General features: G+C 34.2%; 1 protein-coding gene across 2 annotated transcripts; it reads right to left on the minus strand.

The window, feature by feature from the left end:
• Positions 1–5,122: 5,122 nt before the first annotated feature.
• Positions 5,123–17,714, minus strand: LOC117912833 (protein SET DOMAIN GROUP 40). Of its 2 annotated transcripts, none has more exons than XM_034827574.1 (6): positions 17,551–17,714; positions 17,244–17,391; positions 14,444–14,575; positions 14,212–14,352; positions 13,377–13,670; positions 5,123–5,991 (listed from the first exon to the last, which is right to left on the minus strand). In XM_034827574.1, the coding sequence occupies exons 1-6, from the start codon at positions 17,670–17,672 to the stop codon at positions 5,344–5,346; spliced, it is 1,485 nt and encodes a 494-aa protein (XP_034683465.1). In that variant the 5' UTR covers positions 17,673–17,714; the 3' UTR covers positions 5,123–5,343. The 2 variants fall into 2 exon arrangements, with proteins under 2 accessions (XP_034683465.1, XP_034683463.1); XM_034827572.1 differs by having other exon boundaries at positions 17,547–17,714.
• Positions 17,715–18,028: the final 314 nt, after the last annotated feature.

Consider the following 18,028-nt stretch of genomic DNA (forward strand, 5'->3'; position numbering starts at 1 on the left):
AGATAATATTTTTGGGAACCTGACTCAGCAGCACGCGGATGATTGTTGGCTCTCTCCGGGCTGGTGAGTGGTTTTTCCATGTAGGTGGAGTCAATGGGAAAGCACTAATGCCTCTGATAACATGCACCATTCAATATTCCGGAGGGGAAGGAAAAGGATCGGCTACTGCAAATGATGACCGCCATTAGAACTCTCGATTTTCTAACTCCTGAACGTTCTCATTAGAGTCAACGTATCAGCAATTCGAGTAGTTTCAAGAACTGGAAGGGAGGCGCATCATTGTGGACATCAAGACGGTTCGAAGCATCACTAACTTGATCATCTCCAAGGACACAGCAGCAGCTGGATCTAGATCGTGCCCTCACGAACTGGTATTCACGGAGTGATCGCCTCTAAAGATATTGTCGAATAAGTCCTCGTTATGATAACGTCGTCGATTACCACCGTCTTCGTCGGACATGGGTTTCTCACTGAGAACAACATCAAGTCTTCATCCTCACGGGTTGCATCCACTGTCAGTCTGTGCATCAAGTCCTCATCCACCCGGTTACCACCTTGAGAAGAGAATAGTCCACGCACCTACAAAATCTCCGCGGGAAACACTTTCAGCACCAACTCCATGCTGCAGCCAGTTGTCATCTGCTCACACCTCATTACACCAGTCGTGCACCATCTAGTTTGCTTTGTAGCACCATAGCCACCTAGGTAAGCTAATCCTTTTATATGGGCTTTCTTTGGAGAATTTAAAGTTTAGTTTCATTTCAATTTAGATTCATTACGTCGGGTTGAGTGATTTTGATTTATTTTATTAGTTTCAGTTTAGATTTGTTTTATCAAGTTGCAGAAGCATGAATTTCATTTATATTTAATTTTGATCTATTACATAAAGGTTAGAATTTTGTTTAAATTTAGTTTTGATTTATCATATTAAATTAAGAAAATTCGATTTCATATAGTTTTAGCTTTGATTTATTATAGGGAAAAAAATGATTTGATCTCTATTTAATTTAGTTTTGATTCTTTGCATCAGATTAAGAACATTTGAGTTTTGTTTGTTTAATTAATTATTTGTTATTTATTTAATTACTTGTTATTTATTTATTTATTTATTAATAAGATTGATCCTATAGGTTAAAGATTTAATTTTTTTTAAAAAATCTGTTTTGGTTAGTTTTAATTCGACTTTAGGTTTAAGTGCTCTTATAAAATTTTAGTTTGTTAAAATAATTGATCTTGTGTGTTAAAGATTTGATTTTAGATTTGCCTTAATTAGTGTTTAATTCATTTTTAAGCTTAGATTTCATTTTAATAATGTAAATTTATTTAGAAAGTTGATTCCATGAATTCATATTCATTTTTAATTTGCTTTCATTTAATTTGGTTCATTTTAATTATTTTAGGTGCTCTTATAATCTTAGGTCATGTTTTTAGTTTACCTTAATTGAATTAATTTGGTCTAATTTCAATTTGCGTGCTTTTCAGAGTTTTAGATGATTAGTTTAATTGATCCAATAAGATAAAGTTCATATTTTTCTAATTCCAAATTAATTTAGTTTTAGTCTATCTTTTAGCTTAAGTGTTAGTAATTTTAATTCAGTAGTCTAAATAATCATGTTAGATAAAGTTGACATTTTTTTTTTCCAATTTAGTTCGATTTAATTTATTCTTTTAGTTTAAATGTGTTTGTGTGTTTAATTGATCATATGTTAGCTTTTAATTTGTTATTCTCAATTTAGGCGTTTCTTGAATCTTAGTCATTAATTCTTGGTGGATATCTCATTAGTTTATTTGATCTAAGTTTTAATAATTTATTACTTCGATAAGCCAATTGTCAAATTTATTTTTCAGAGGCCATCAAAAAATAGTGAAGATCGGCTTCCATTCTCACCACTTTAGTTTGCTAGGTTGTCCAAATTCTACTTTGTGATTTTGTTTTCTGTAATTTTGCTTGTTTCTAATGTTTTGTTGTTTTCAAATTAATTTCTTTTATTTTAAAATAAAATACTTTCCTCAAAAGATCCCTCTGAAAATCTATCTAAAAAAAAAAACTCATTTAAAGTCCTTAGAATCAAAATCTCATTTTTCTTAAATAATATGCAATCATATTTTGAGCAGTTCACATCTTTCTCAATATTGAATGAAAACTACAGTTTTGAGTAAGACACGAATCCAAACTTGTGGTCTCAAGTAAATGGGATAATTCTAAGCTAGATTTGTGTATATCAAATGGGGAATTAGTGAAACCCCTACATAAAAATCATTTTTTCAAAACTCATCTTTGTTGCCACCTTTGTTGTTTGTTGTAATCATATCTATTTTTTAGGAATTATATAAAAGATGTATGTGATAATTGTTGATTTCATATACTTTGATCATTTTTGCTACGCTAATTAGATACCAAACATGCTAGGATTCTTTCCTTTGCTAATCATTATTATAACTTTGATCTAACCCCCACGTCCTGAGGAAGCACATTATAAGTTATTTATGCTATCCAAGTACGCCTTCTATCACCCACCTTCTAAATTCTGTGAATATGCTTGTCACTGTGAACTGCACCTATGTTAGATAGTGTCTGGATGTCTTGATACTCATTTCATTGTTCGATTATCTTTGATAAAGCACATGTTGAGTGATATACTATTTGAATTAACTTTGATGTTTCTGTGATAGCACTTGAAAAGCAATCCAGGTACACACCTTAAATCTTCTTTATATTTATGATTGTTTTTCTTGTTTGGCATACTATTTTTTTTCAATCACCTTAGTCTACCTAGGTACCCTCAATCAATCAATTAACTGTCTCATTTCCCTCAACTTAATCAGTAGAGACCTTTGTAAGGCTTAGAGCGGTGTTATCTTTTAAAGATACCTTCCCAATAGGTAACTTGATCCCCGGACCTAGACTCAGGTTTTTCAAAGACACGCTTTTCCAAAAACTATGGAGTCATTTTTTTAGGGTTTTCTTTCTTGTTTTATTTTCCCTTTTAAAATAAAATAAATAAGTGGCGACTTCAACTTTTCCAAAACTAATTTTTCACCAATAAAAGTGAGTCTCGCTGATCGAGTGGAAACGCCCATGAAAAATGTGGGTCCATAATTACATATAATGTGTTAACAACTCTTTGATAATTCGGTCATTGTTGGTTTATTGCTCATATGTGAATGTAGAATAGTAATGTTTTGATAAATATTGTATTGATTTACATTATGAAAGCATGACATTCTATATTGTGTTAGCGATATGAAGATATATGGTGACTTCTATAGGTAAAAAGATTTGTGAAAAAACTCTATCAAAATTTCAGTAGACTTTATTATTTTTGTTTTCTATAATTATTTTTAATTTTAATAATATATATATATGACATCACTAGTTCGACCATTGAATCGTGAACCGATAACTTCTCTAAACATCACCGGTACAACCACCAGTTCAACCATTGAACCATAAACCTATTACTTTTCTAGTTCAATAACATTCTAAAAACATTGATCAAGAGAATGTTATCATCATGTCACACCATCTAGGTGGGATTCATTTTATCTCATTATCCTTGGGATTGATAGTGATAGTAGTCGTTGAGAAGGAAAGGAAAGGGAATTCCTTTCTATAAAGAGTATGTGATCAGTATAAATTGTTTCATTCTATTTTTCCGTAAGTCAAGCTAGTTAGCCAAAGTTTCTTTTCCCAATCTAGAAGTTGACCCGATGGGTCTAGTATAACATCTCAAGTATTAATTTTTTTATTTGTAAAGTTTTTCTTAATAAAAAGAACATAAATTATTAAACAAATTGTTAGTTTTTTTTTAATCTATATATATATATATATATATATATATATATATATATATAATAAAAATAAAAATTGAAGTTTTAACGAATTCAAATGTGGGGGGAAAAATTCATTTAGTACTTACTCAAATTATTACAAAAAATATTAGTTATTATTTTTATTACTTAATAAAAAATAATGTCGTGTTTTTCAAGGAAATAACCATTGTGTTATCATTTAAATCTTATAAATTTGAGATTAGACAAAGTGAGGTCACCTTATAAGAAGGATGAAGGATAGAAGATGTATGCTCTGGTAATGGTAAGAGAATCCTTATGCGCGTCATTACCATATTTTTTATCTTTTACAATTCATAAAACCATATTATTATTATCATTTCATTTATCATTTCAAGTATTAGCACTATTGGTTCTTGTCATATATTAAGTCTTATTAAAGTCTTATTAATGATTAATTACCACAATTTTTTTGTATTTGTAATAATAATAATAATAATATATATATATATATATAATATTTTTTAATGTTGCTTTGGACACGCTTCCTATTTTCAAATTTTTTTTTTAGAATTAAAAAATAACAAGAACTTTTATATAAAATAAAGTAACTTTTATATAAAAAAAAAAATATGTATAAACTTACCTTTTATTCTAAAAAAAATTAAATTGTTTTTAAAAAATTACTATCTTTTTTAAGATAATCTAATATTACCAACCTTAAATATCAGATTTTTATAAATTTCATATAACATAAAATAAATAAATAAATAAATAAAAATGCTCTTTTCATCATGAGAAACAAACTAACTCTTGCATTGCATTACCATAACGAGAAGAAAAATGAATAGGAAAAAAAAAAAAAGAGATTGCTCTTATGACTTGGAATGAACTTTTCTCGGTAGAGGAAAAGAATAACGATGGATTCCTATGGAGCAGCCAAGAACAGGAAGATTCAATCGGATGACAAATTCTTGTGAGCTTCAAAGAAAGAAAAGGTCTGCTTCCACGATTTCATTCATATTGAATCTTAATATCGGAATAGGTTATATAATCATGACTTAATTTAGGTCCAATGACTTTTTCTTTTGTTGATTTCTAATCTACAATGGATTGGATTGGAACAATGGAAAATAAAAATATTTGATGATTCAAGAGACCACTTATCATTATTCATTATAAATTTGAAACAAATTTTAAACTTCATAACTATAATGACTATACTATAACTCGTTATAAAGATAACTTCTTGGTTATTTTTATAGTTCTTATATAAGGTGCTATCATTTTCTCATTTTGAAAATAGAAAAATCTACAAGAAAATAAGTAGTATAACTAAAACATCTTATTTATTTATTTATTCTTTACATTTCCTTGATAAAATCAACTGTATATATAACAAATAAAATCTAGTTTCCCTCAAATGCGAATACAAAATATACTCTAATTTCTTTCATTGTTTTCGGTTCTTCTCAAGGTTGTTCTCATCCCAGAGGCGGGGTCACATTTTACAGTATCCAGATGAAAAATGTTCCTGTTAAACTAGGATTGTTAGCCTCGGTGTCCAAGAAATGTTGGGGAAAGAGAACTAATGATTTCAGTACAACGGGAAATACAATCAACAAGAATTCTTTTATGCCTCAGTCTCCACTGCACTGCTAATTTCCATCTCTCCATCGACCTTCTTGCCTTCTCCGACAAGAGTAACTCAACATTGCCGTCCCCAATTTTCAGGTCATGGGCCTCCAAGAAGGCAGAAAATTCAACTCCACAGCTCCTCAAAGCGTTCCCAACCTCCATTGGGACATCGGGATCTTGCATTTTGTCTAAGGCACACAGCAGCAGACTGTCTTCGTCAACTGATGTTGGCAAATTCTCCAAAACAACATGGCAACTCTTCGCTATCCATTCCATCACAAATATTTCATTCTCTGCTGACAATTGAGTTCCAGAATAAACAAGGTGACCAACAGATCTTCGCTGGCTTGCCGGGGTTGCCCACAACCGAAGAGCAGATAGTAGAGCAAAAGACGGCTTCCCATTTTGATGAATGTACAACGAGTCCTTTGGCCATGAACTGGAGGCATAAACTTCAGGTTCCAAGGGAATGAAAGCCTTATCATTTGGGTTTTCATCTAAAAGAAACCCGTAGTGTTCAAGAAGTTCCAAATTCGTGTATGTTCCATAGCTTAAAAGAACCTGCAAACATGTAACTGTATTTTCAAACCCATCTTGCCTCATATATGAAAGGCCAACAAGACATGCAAAATGATGATGATGCCATTGGCACTAAGTAGGACTGAAATGAAACAAAGCCAACTGGAAAAACAAATAGATATATTTTTGTCAACTGCAGCTAATAACTAGCATGTGGTTTCTTATTTCAAATTACCTCATGATGCTTGATCATTTAGCACAATTAACTGAAGCAAAATTGATTGAAATTTTCTGCAAAGTTAGTACACAACAATAGTCATCGTACCAATGCACACAAGTTGTACCGTTTGTCATTATATAGAGTTAGAATAAATTGTTAGTACTGCAGAAATGATATGTTAAGGACTATGCTACCTCTTCTCAGCAAAGGTTCCACATTGTTGATATCCTAGTCCACATTGACATGTGGACCTAAGAGATTATGTGCACCACATAACTATCATGAGAAGCAAATCAACAACACATGGGAGGTCACATCATTCGTAGCACCACTCTTATTATGGTGCTATCCACCCATCACCAATAGTAGTGTTAACTGCCATTGTGCAGCTTCTTTTCTCCCACTGCTGCCACTTTGATGGTACAGAGAAGACCCATGCCTTCTTTAGTCCATCTCAGGATGAGGATGAGAGGATTCACATCATTGGGTGAGTGACTTGGGGATCTCTCAACATGCTAAGGTAGGTTATGAGAGGACTTTTCCCCACCTTCACTTGTTAGTTTCACAAGACCTCCCATTACTCAATCAAGGAGATATCTTTAATAATTGTTTCTATACCCCCTAAGGAAAAAGGGTCTCTTATGCATCTTAGAGATATCTCCTACACCTTCATGGAAGGTTCTTATCGGCATAGCACTTAAATGATACATGTCTACCCAAATTGGGAGCAAGGCTGAGGAGTCTAATTGAGCTTGGTGTCCCTTAATGGTGAGCTTGGCCTGCCAAACCACCAAGTATATGGGATGATTTTAGGGTTCTAATTTGGTGAGTAGAGTTGGAGGTTTGCCAAGACAAGTCAACCCAAACATTGTTAAACTCATTTTGCTCAAATTAAGAGAGTGAGACTACTTCGCCAGCTATATGTCACTATCTATGAATGCTTATCCAAAACATCAACAAGGATACATTACTCTTATTAATTGATGCAAACATGGCACCACCTGGTTGGTCCATGTACTTGTGCCAAAATCTCATTGGTTTGTGATGTAGCACTAAGCAAATTCTTTTTCATAGAACCTGTCACACACAAGATGTGAAAGGTGCAGTACTAAGTCTCTACTCAGCCAGCCTTAACCCAATGCAACAAAGGCAACACAACAAACACAACCCAACAAGATATAGTAGAACTCTTCCCAACTTGTTTATTCCTCAAGAATTACAAGATAACAAACTTTGATTAAGTGTCCCCACAGATTTTTCTACACCCAAGTTAATAGAACTGAAAATCCCACCAGTCTCATACACCTCACAGCGTATGTCTATTTTTCCTTTTTCTTTTTTTAATATCTTAGGCAATAGAAGAACCCCTCTTATTTATATCCAGAGGCTACACCCTCTGTTTAATTTGATTTGAATTCAAATCTAGCAGTTGGCAGTTATAAAAACATCCAGCTGACCACACCCTTTTCTCAAGAGGTGCATCTTCATGCCACACACAGCCAACACCAAGCCTTCTGATGCATTTCTCTGAGCCATCTGCAGCCACCAGTGGTGTCTCTTCTCCAAGAGGTGCCACATAACTACCCTTGCAACCCATCAAATAGCCCCTCTGATAGTGTCAGCCATTTAGCCTTGTCCAACCCAACTTGTCACAAGTCCACCCCTATCAATGCTTTGGCCCGTGTGTGCAAGTCAGCCCACCCATGCATGTCATCCACCAATCATGCATGCTAGCTCGTCTCTGCATATATCTTTGTAACGACCTGCACCCAACCATATAGGTATTGTCCACTCTAAGCTCAAAGGGACCCTCATGGTTTTAAAACATGTCTACAAGGTTAAGAGAAGCTCATATTTATATAGCATCAGGAACTTTCTCCCCTATCCGATGTGAGACAGCACAAGCACCCCCTCATGCAAATATAACGTCCTCGTTGTGTCCTATGGGATTATAGGATCAAACAGACAAACACCCCTCACAAGGCCAAACAAACCCCACACCGAGGTCAATGATCGACTCTGATACTATTTGTAATAACCCACACCCAACCATGTAGGTATTGTCTACTCTAAAGCTCAAAGGGGCCCTCACAATTCTAAAACGCGTGTCCAAGGTTAAGAGGAGTCTATATTTATATAATCTCAGGAACTTTCTCCCCTATTTTATGTGGGACAGCACACAACTCATCCAATTGCATCCATGTGCCTCAACCCATTACTTGACACCATACATCAATGTGCCTCAGCCCAACATGTAATGCTCATGCAGCAAGCTACCTCCTTGTGCCCCTGGCACATTAGAGTTTGTTGCCCATGTCTTCAGCGCCCATGGGACAGCCCCTTGCAAGGCCCTACCACACCTTACAAGCCACAAGAGTCACCATACCATGCCCATGTCATGCCCCTTGCTCTTACCTTGCATCAACCATGCATCAACATGAATATGTCGACGTTTGTTGTTGCCACAACACCATCAAGTCATCTCCTTGTGCCCTAGGCACATTGGAGTTAGCTGCCCATGTCTAGGCACCCATGGGTCAAGCCTTGCCTCACCTTGCAAGCCACAAGAGTTAGCATAGCACCCCTATGTCATGCCTCACCCTCTTGTCATGCATTAGCCACCACCATGTCTAAGTTAGCTTTGTTGTTGCAACAGCACCATGCCACATCCAAGTCCCATCTTAATGTAGCAACAAGTCATGACTTTGCGCCCATGGCCTGTCATCTCCACACACAAGGCATTACGGCCTTTTGCCAAGCCACCTCATTACACAAGGCATCGCACTCTTGTGCTACCATCAAGAGGGGTGACCACAGAATGTCCTTGTGCCATGTCAGCCACAGATTGCACGCTACCACATGTCATTGAACCCATGTGTGAGTGCTAGCAGAGCTCACCCGAGTGTCTTGCCCATGTCTGAGGTCTCACATCACGTCCCCTAGGTGTGGCCAAGCCTAAGCAACATAGCCATCCTCGAGCCATTCTCCACCTCTCCTTGCTCCCTGCTATAGAGCATTTTAAGCTTTTTTCAGGAGACATCAAGGGTGCTTGAGGAGGCATAATGATTTTTCATTAATTCACAAAAATTCGAAAAATCACAATTCCACTTAGACTCCCTTTTGAAGGTTCCTCTCCAAAGGAAAAATACCAACATGCCAAATTTTGACACTTGAATTTTGGCTAAGTCAAGCCCTGCCACACATGTTGCCTTGTTGTGCATCAAGTGCAGCAATGGCCATGTCACGTGCAGCAATGGCTGTGTCATGTGCAGCAGCCCACTATGCTGTGAATGGCACAGCCTGTGTCGGATGCTGGTGGTGTGCAGCAACGTGCTAAGCCACGTGCTGCCTGACACCGCATCGTGCCAACAACACCTGAGTTGCACCATCAGTCACCGACAGCCCACTCATTTGATGCATTAAACCTTTGCTTCCACCTTGCCTCATTCTCCTAAGACCCTCATAGGTGCAAGGTGCATGCCCATGAGGTCCTGGGCATCATGTCATCTAAATCAAGGGACTAACAGAACCCTTATAAATAGGTCTAAAGACTCATTGTTTGAAAGGATCAAAATTTTTGGCTTTATGAAACTGATTCTCTCCTTTCAAAAGCCTATTGACGACCACTCCCATTCTTTCCAACCTTTCTCTCACCTCTCACTTTGCTTTACTTTTCCCTTGAACCATCACCCAGCAATATCCATATATAGGAAAGACAAGGATTTTGGTTTCTCTTAAGTTCAACTTCCAACCTTTTGCTTCTTTGTTGTTGTCCAATGATACATAGACACTTTAGTTTCAGCCAAAATGCCCATGTCGACAAGTGGACATGAGTGTGGATGTGAGATTTGTGCCTCATACGAAAATGTTGCATCAAATATAACTATTTAGCTACATTATCTCTTTCTTTAATTCTTTTAAAATTTTGTTTACAATGGTTTCATACATTTATTTGTCTCTTTCTTAATTTTTGAAAAATTATACTAGATAATAACATAAAATAAAAAATTAAAATTAATTTCTAAACTCTTGTAATAAAAAAGTAAAGAATTTTTATATTAATTTCTAACTCTTGTAACCAAAGTGTTTTATCTCTTTCTTAATTTTTTTAAATTATAATAAAATGTAAGAATTAATATCATATAAAATTTAAAGATAAAATATAACAATTAATAGCATAAAAATATAAAGACAAGTATCAAAGTTAATATCTTAAAAAATATGGAGATAAATTATAATCATTAATATAAAAAATCAAAATTTTTGAATGATAAGAATTAAATATGAATTAGTAGCATCCTATTAAAATAAAAGACATAATAAACAAGTTCTTCATGTACAATTAGTAGTAACATTGAAGCAAAATAAGCTTAGCATCTTATTAAAATAGAAAAAACATATAACAAACAAGTTCTTCATATACAATTAGCAGTAATATCAAAGTAAAATAAGTTTAGCATCTTATTAAAATAGAAAATATATAATAAATATATTTTCCAATTACAATTAACCATGTAGTATCGAAGTTGACTTATCTTACTATATTTAAATTTACTGTTAATTTATGTTAAATTAATGTTGTATCCAAATGCCCGCACCTATAGTTGAGATCCTTCTCAATTGAATCCTCGTGTCCTAAGATTTTGGAATGCAGAGGATCCAAAAACTAGACGCATACCCACACCAGCACCTAACACTCAACACCTGACACCCATACCTGAACCCATGTAACATAGCGGTTATCCACTAGTAATGATTTTCCCTATATCACCCACTTCTAATTGTCGTGAGTTTCAAAAACTATTCATCATTATTTTTTTCCTTGTGGTACCTCTTTGCAGCAACTTCTGATATCTTCCATTCTTGACCACTTCCATGCACCACCACAAATGCACCTTCTCTCTTCATCTCTCCCATTCTCCTATTTCTCTCCGTAATTGAATGATGAAATTCGAGTTTGATCACCCCAACCAGGCTTCAACACTCAGAAAAAAATCTGTCTCAGCTTAGTTGCTCCATTGATAGAACAGAATATATAGAATAAAGTAAATGAAAGAAAACAAATGGTCGGTAATTTATTTACTTTTGTTGGTAGAGTCTAGAAGTAAAGATGTCATTTTGGGTTTTTAATATATTAGTTTAATGCTTGTTTTAGACCCATCAAACATGACACTGAAGAATCCAAACCATGTTCTAGCACATGCAAATTCAAAATCCCCATGGCATTTTGAATCTCCATTGCATTTGAGATCCCTCGTCTAAATGGCTCATTTGTATACCTCTCCATAATCTCCAGTTTTTCCTCTTCTAACTTTAGAACCCCACCTTTCACACCCTAAATGTTAAGTTGGTCCAACCTTCATATACTTTAGATATAAGGTCAACATATTCCAAGAAACTAATCTCATTCTCATGGATAACTCAAAGCTAACCTGAAAGACAGATTAGGATTAGTTCCTTTCTTTCATAAAGAGGGCTGGAGTTGCTTCCACATTCCAGAATAACTTATGTTTGCTTTTAACATTCTGAAGAAAAGGTTTCCTTCCATATTCCAGGAAATTAGCTTTGAATATCCTGAGAACCGGTTTCCTTCCTCAATCTGAAAATAGGCTGACCGTAAACCCACTTCCCAAATTTATCTTTGAAAACCCAATTTATAGTCTATAAACCAAAATCAAGGATTTCATAATGATTTCTTACTGAGAACCGAAAAGAAGAAAGGAAAAGAACTTCATAAGGGAACTTTAGAGCTTTTCTGCCTTGTTCTTGCACTCACTTGGTAGAAGAATAAGGAAAAAGGAAATGAGGAAGTGTCATTGACCAGAGAAAGCTTCAGACAGTCAACTAAAAAGAGAGAATTTAAATGAAGAAGAAAATAGAAATTGAGGAGGTCCCAGAATGAGAAGGGAAAGAAAAATAGGAAGGTATTAAAGAACACAGAGAGACACCATGAAATAAACACTAGTAGACTCAAAGGGAAAAAGAAAAGGGCAGTCATAAAGAGGATGTTTGGTTCCTAGAAAGTATTGAAGAAAAGAATGAAATAGTTAAGGGAAATGGCTTTCTTATGTTTGCAAACCATGAGAAAAGGTAAGGAAAAATAGGGCAGAAAATGCTAACACATTTTGCTCCCCATTTCCTCAAAAATAGGTAAGGAAAATTGGGGAGAAGTGCATTACTTAAACTTAATTTCTCTCTCAACTTTTCAATGGGCAAGCAAACATAAGAAAAATTTTATAATTTTCCTTTGCTTTTTTTTCTCTTCTACTTTTTCTCTATTTTCTTTCCTTCAACCTTTTGGAAACCAAACATGACAAAAAAAGTAAGTTTATTAGGGGAAAAAGTGAGTTTTCTCTTTACTTAAACATAGAAAATTATTCTTATGCTCTTATTGAAATGACAAGAAGAAAGAAAAAAAAGGTTCAAACAAACACACTTCCAATGTTTAAAAAATAGGTGAGAACTACAATAATTCTCTTCCTTTATTGGGACATAAATAGGCAATCTGAATTACTTTCTGGATGCAAACCTAACGATAGGTTTTTCTTTCTTTTAGTATATTCTACATAATGGTTGGATTTGCTAAAAATATTATACTCTTCTTTTGACTTGTTTAATCAATCTAAATGCTTAGATTCTACGACACTTGATTTTTTTTTTTCTTTGGCACTTTGAGTTGAAATTTTCAATTCAAATTATTATACATATATAGAAGAGTTCGAAGTGTAAAGATAGTTTTTGCAAAGCATGGCTACAAGAAAGTGGCAAGTTAGGCTCAATGGGGCATACTTAGGATTGAAATTGTTTTAAATAGTGTTTTGCTACTAGTTTAATTACTCATAAACTAGATAGTCAATGTTCTGTAGTTTTTAGCAAATAAATTATTTTTTAGCAAGTAACAAATGGTATTACAACAAGTATCTGAGATTACTATTCATGGTATTGTCACAAGTTACTTTCACATTACTATAGCATGGTGCCATTCATGCTGCTGCAGCAATGAGTTATCATTACGGTTTTTTTATTCTTTGTCCTTTTTTATCATTTTCTTGAGCTTCTAATTGTTTTTAGTTTCTTGGACTATAAACAAAATGCTCAAAATAACACAAGAAAGTCATAAATAATGAAACTGATCATCCAAAGGGCAACAGGAAGCTATCATACTACATAATATTTGCTTTCAGGAAATCAAGAAAGTTAGCAATACCTGCTCTCCTTTTTTATAATTTTTCCTAGCATAGAAGCAATATGCAGCAAGATCTTCCTTGTAGCCCCCATCTGTTAACCTCTGAGAGAGAACATCATCTTGCTCTGCATCTGAATTGTTAGTAGCATCCTTATTCCAGAAAGAACTATCTTGCAAGGAAGATTCATTTCTTGAACCCTTCAAATCTTCCCAGCCACATGGTTCTTCTCCAGGGGCAGCATAATTGTAGAAGTCCCCAACAGGGCATAAACATCCAGCATCATCCCATGGTATATGCATCGTGCGTGAGGATACCTTCAAGCATATTAAAGTCCAAATGTTTTTACCATTGCCAGTAAGAAACAGCATAAAAAGAGAGAAGCACAAGTGTAGAATGGTACATTGTTTGTGAGGATATCCTCAAGCACAGTGGAATTTTGAATGTCTTATTATTGCAACTAAGAAAAGAGTTTGAAACAAAGAGGAAAGAGAATTACTATAGAATGTATAATTCTTGCAAGAGGTACACAAATATGACTTCTCTTTGTGCAACACACTGAATTCGTGACACACAACTCATCAGATAAAGAATTTAAAGAGACACCTATATACAAACAGGGGTTGGACAGAACAATATGAACATTGAAAGCATATTCCCAAATAGAGACTCAAATATATATTGCCCTTCAAGCAACATTCAACACTAGCAATCCACAATTCAAAATGATCGAGTTTCAATAAACCATATGACAGACTGGAAGAAAAGATGAAAGCATTGGTCAACCACAGGAAGAAAGATGGTCAGCCTGCATTAATGCTCTGATAAACCACCTTTTTTTCTCTAAAGTGTACTCACAGTTGAATAAGCCCAGAGCCATGCCCTGAAATTTTGAAGCTGAGGCTTCAACTTAAGTTCTTCCATTAGGGGAATTGCTTTTTTCCACTCCAATTCGGCCTTCAATATAGCCCTTTCCGTAACCCATATGGCATCATCCACCTAGAAATCATTTCAAACATTTCAGAAACACAAGAAGTAAAACCAAATCCAAACTCCTCAAAACAAGTAAATCCCTAGTCAGAAACCAAACTTGAAGGGCTTGTTTCTCAAATTGACTGAAATTGGCTAGTGTATCATAACTTCGTGGCAACTGCATTAAGTAAGGATGCCACCAAGAACTCTTTCCTTTGCTCATTTCGGCTAACAAACAAACAGTCAATATCTGCAGAAAAGAGAATTCAATAGACATAGAAAAGTATTCAATTCAATCATTATACTAACACAATGGGATATTTGGACAAAAAGGACAAAAATAACTTTGAAATTGGAAAAATGACCCCCCTTGTTCATTCTTTGAAGACATAACCCCTTTTGGACATTTTTACCCCTCTTTGTTTCACCATAAAAATGCATTACTCTCTCTCTCTCTCTCCCACACACTCATTTCCCTCACATTTTTCTCACTCATTTCACTCACTCTCTCTTCCTGTGAAGTCCCTCCAGCCCCCGCTTCTTCTCTTATGACTTTGTCAGTCTCTTTCTCACTACCACAAGGCTTCATTCATCTCTCTCATCACCACAACTTCATCATTCTCTCTTATTACAACAACTTCATCTTCATTTTAGCATACAACAAGTTCAAATAAACTTAAACAACACCTTCATTTCATGTTGCATCATAATGTATTGTGACTAAGTTTTATTTACAAAAAACCTAATTAAGGTTAAGTTGTCAATCATAATAGTCAAATAGTCACTTGAACTGTGTTGTAGTTAAGTTTCATTTAAAAAGAACTTATCTGGGAATAAGTTCTTTGGACTTAAATATAGTTCAAGGCTTTTGTTAAAAAGGGTGTTCAAAATCTAAAAATTCAAAAAGATCCCCAGACCACCAATTGAAATTCAAGGATTTAGACCAAAAAAAAAAAAGACAAATTGTTTAGACCCCACCTACTAGAGTTTAGATGGTGGTTCCATGAATCATAGGATCCGACAAGAACGAAGTTGGATCAAAGATTTACCTAGACTTTAGATTTGATCTCATCTTTAAATTTGTATGGTTAAGATGAAAGAACAAAAAACCTCAACCAAGAACAAAAAGAAAGATTGAAAAATGAAAAACATAATACTCCCTTTTTCCAAAGATTGCCATAATAGTGAGGGATGAAATAAGGGAAAATAAAAAAAATGAGTCTCTTGGTTGGGAATTTTTTCTTCCCAAGAGACTTCCTCTCCTTAAACAAAATGATGAAATGCGAGAAAATAAAAGAGAAATTGAGTTTAAGAAGAAAGTTTTTTAGGAGAGGAAGATTTTTATCTAAAAGGGGTCATACATCAGCATTTTTAGGTTAAGAAGACATTTTTGCAAGGGACAATTATGTTAAAGGGATAGATGAATATGATAATGGCCCTAAAGGCTACATACTTTGCATAATTGGGGGTTGAAAAGGTAGAATAAGTTTCAAAATTGCTCTAAAAGATACATGGACAATTTATCACCTAAAAAAGCCCCATCCTTAATATGGCTTTTAAAAAAGGGACAATCTCCATTCTAGCAAATGGGCCTAAGGTCTTTATAAAATACATATTTGGGCTCAAAAGATAAAAATTCATGCAATTGGATGAAAGATGCCACATGAGCACTACAAATATTTAATCTATTAAAATTTATCCTCAAGTACTCATGATAATTAATATATTAAGATTTCAACACTTAAAAAATAAAAAATAAAATATTTCTCAAAATCTATTTAATATTCATATAGTATTTATTTATTTTTTATTTTTTTTCAAGTTGCAACTACTTACTTAACTTATTTCTCATTAATTTAACGTTTGATTATCATTATTTTATTTTGAAATTTTTTATTTTTGAAATTTAATTAAAAATTGTAGGCATGTACAAATCCGTCTATCATGAATTTATGTGCATGAATTTCTTCATTTTTTTGTTTGCCTTTCATACCAAATTATTACAACTTTATTTATATGCATGCACAAATGCCAAATGTAATTTTTTTTCACACTTTTACGCATGCACAAGACATTCATACTATTGTACAAACATTTTCACATTTTCATTAACATTCATAAAAATGTGCAAAGTGCAAATATATTCACAATAGGCAGACTTGTGCATGCATTTTACAGCCAATACAAATACCTTATACATTTAGTACAAGTGCCTTATACATGCGTGAAAATATATATATAAAAAAAATGGTATTTGATATTTATGCATGTGTATAAACAATACAATGTATCTAGTTTTATAAAAAACAAACAAATAAAATAAAGAAAAACACACAAATATATTCACAACTGTACAAATACCTAGTATGTAGTAAGTGCAAGTGCCTTGTATATTTAGTATAGGTCTCTTGTACATGTGTGAATGTAAAAGAAATTACATTTGATATTTATGCGTGTAAACAAAATGTACAATGGTTTGATATCGAAAACAAACTATGAGAATCAAGAAACATGCAAATATAGCTGTGGGAATGGTAAATGGGCGTTTTTGTCCATGAAAATGCAATTATGCAAAGTATGTAGCCTTCAGGACCATTGCAATCCTCCCTTTTTACAAATTAAGTTACCCCTTTTAACCAAATATCCCCAACCCAATTGCATGACATAAAAATTGAACCAAACCCAACACTCGATTAGCTTTCTGATAAAATTAAAATAAAAAATCATCTAAAATAAAAGCTGGATTAATTTTCTTTCGTTTTGTTTCTTTTGAATTCTGGGAAACAAGAACCATACCATAACTTGAGTAAATAGCCCTATTAGGCTCAGTTAAGCGGAGCATGTTTATTTTTCTCCAGAATTCCTACATTTTCTAGGCAACCAAACAAAGTCCAGAAAAGAAGTTTGTTATGAAAAACCTGAGTAGAGGAGAGAGAGGTGTGCCTTTTGACAGCAACAGAGAGCTTCTCATCTTTCAACAGACTTTGGCTCGTCATCAAGGCCGATTTGGGAACTGTGAGAATCAACTCCCCTTGACTGAGATCACGCGCAGCCGCCAAGCCTCTACTGTAAATCAAACAGAGAAAGAGAAGAAATCCACTTCAGTGGAAGAGAAAGAATAGGAAAAAAAAAAAAAATTATTATCATTTAGTATTTTTTTTTTTTTTGTGGATTTTCTCGAATCAAATGAAGAGAAAAGGGGGGAATGAAAATGAAAGTACCCGCCTGCGTGAGGAAAGTGAGAGACGCAGAGAGAGTGGCCCACACAACAATGAGGGATTTGAAGACGAGACGGAACGGTGGTGGGGGTGGTGGTGAAGTCCGAGATTCCCAGCTCCGTCGCCCATTTCAGAAACCTTTCCATTGCACAGACTTCTGGAACTGTAGGTGTACAGTTTGGAGACATCAAAACTCCATGTACTACGAAATTTTTTAGGACAGAATTACCCATCAATAAATAAATAAAATAAATGAAATGCCCTTATAAACCGATACACGTTCCTTCGGCTTTCGTCTTGCTTCGCACTTCGCAGTATTTCTTCCCTTCAAATATTTCCATAACTCTATTAAACCTTTAAAAAAAATTGATGATTATATATATATAATAAAAAATTATTTTTTATTTTACATTCTTAATAATAAAAAATAAGTATTTTCAAATAATATCTTTTAATTATTTTTTTTTTGTTATTTTCATTTATTT

Source organism: Vitis riparia, chromosome 4 (genome assembly GCF_004353265.1).
Source record: "Vitis riparia cultivar Riparia Gloire de Montpellier isolate 1030 chromosome 4, EGFV_Vit.rip_1.0, whole genome shotgun sequence".
NCBI lineage: Eukaryota > Viridiplantae > Streptophyta > Magnoliopsida > Vitales > Vitaceae > Vitis > Vitis riparia.

Coding starts and splice junctions, on each gene's coding strand:
- LOC117912833 (XM_034827572.1), bottom strand. CDS start 17,689: ATGGAAAGGTTTCTGAAATGGGCGACGGAGCTGGGAATCTCGGACTTC. Junction 14,576..17,243: donor CCTCTCTCTCCTCTACTCAG/GTTTTTCATAAC, acceptor TCTTTTCTGCAG/ATATTGACTGTTTGTTTGTT. Junction 5,992..13,376: donor ATTATAAAAAAGGAGAGCAG/GTATTGCTAACT, acceptor ACATGTTTGCAG/GTTCTTTTAAGCTATGGAAC.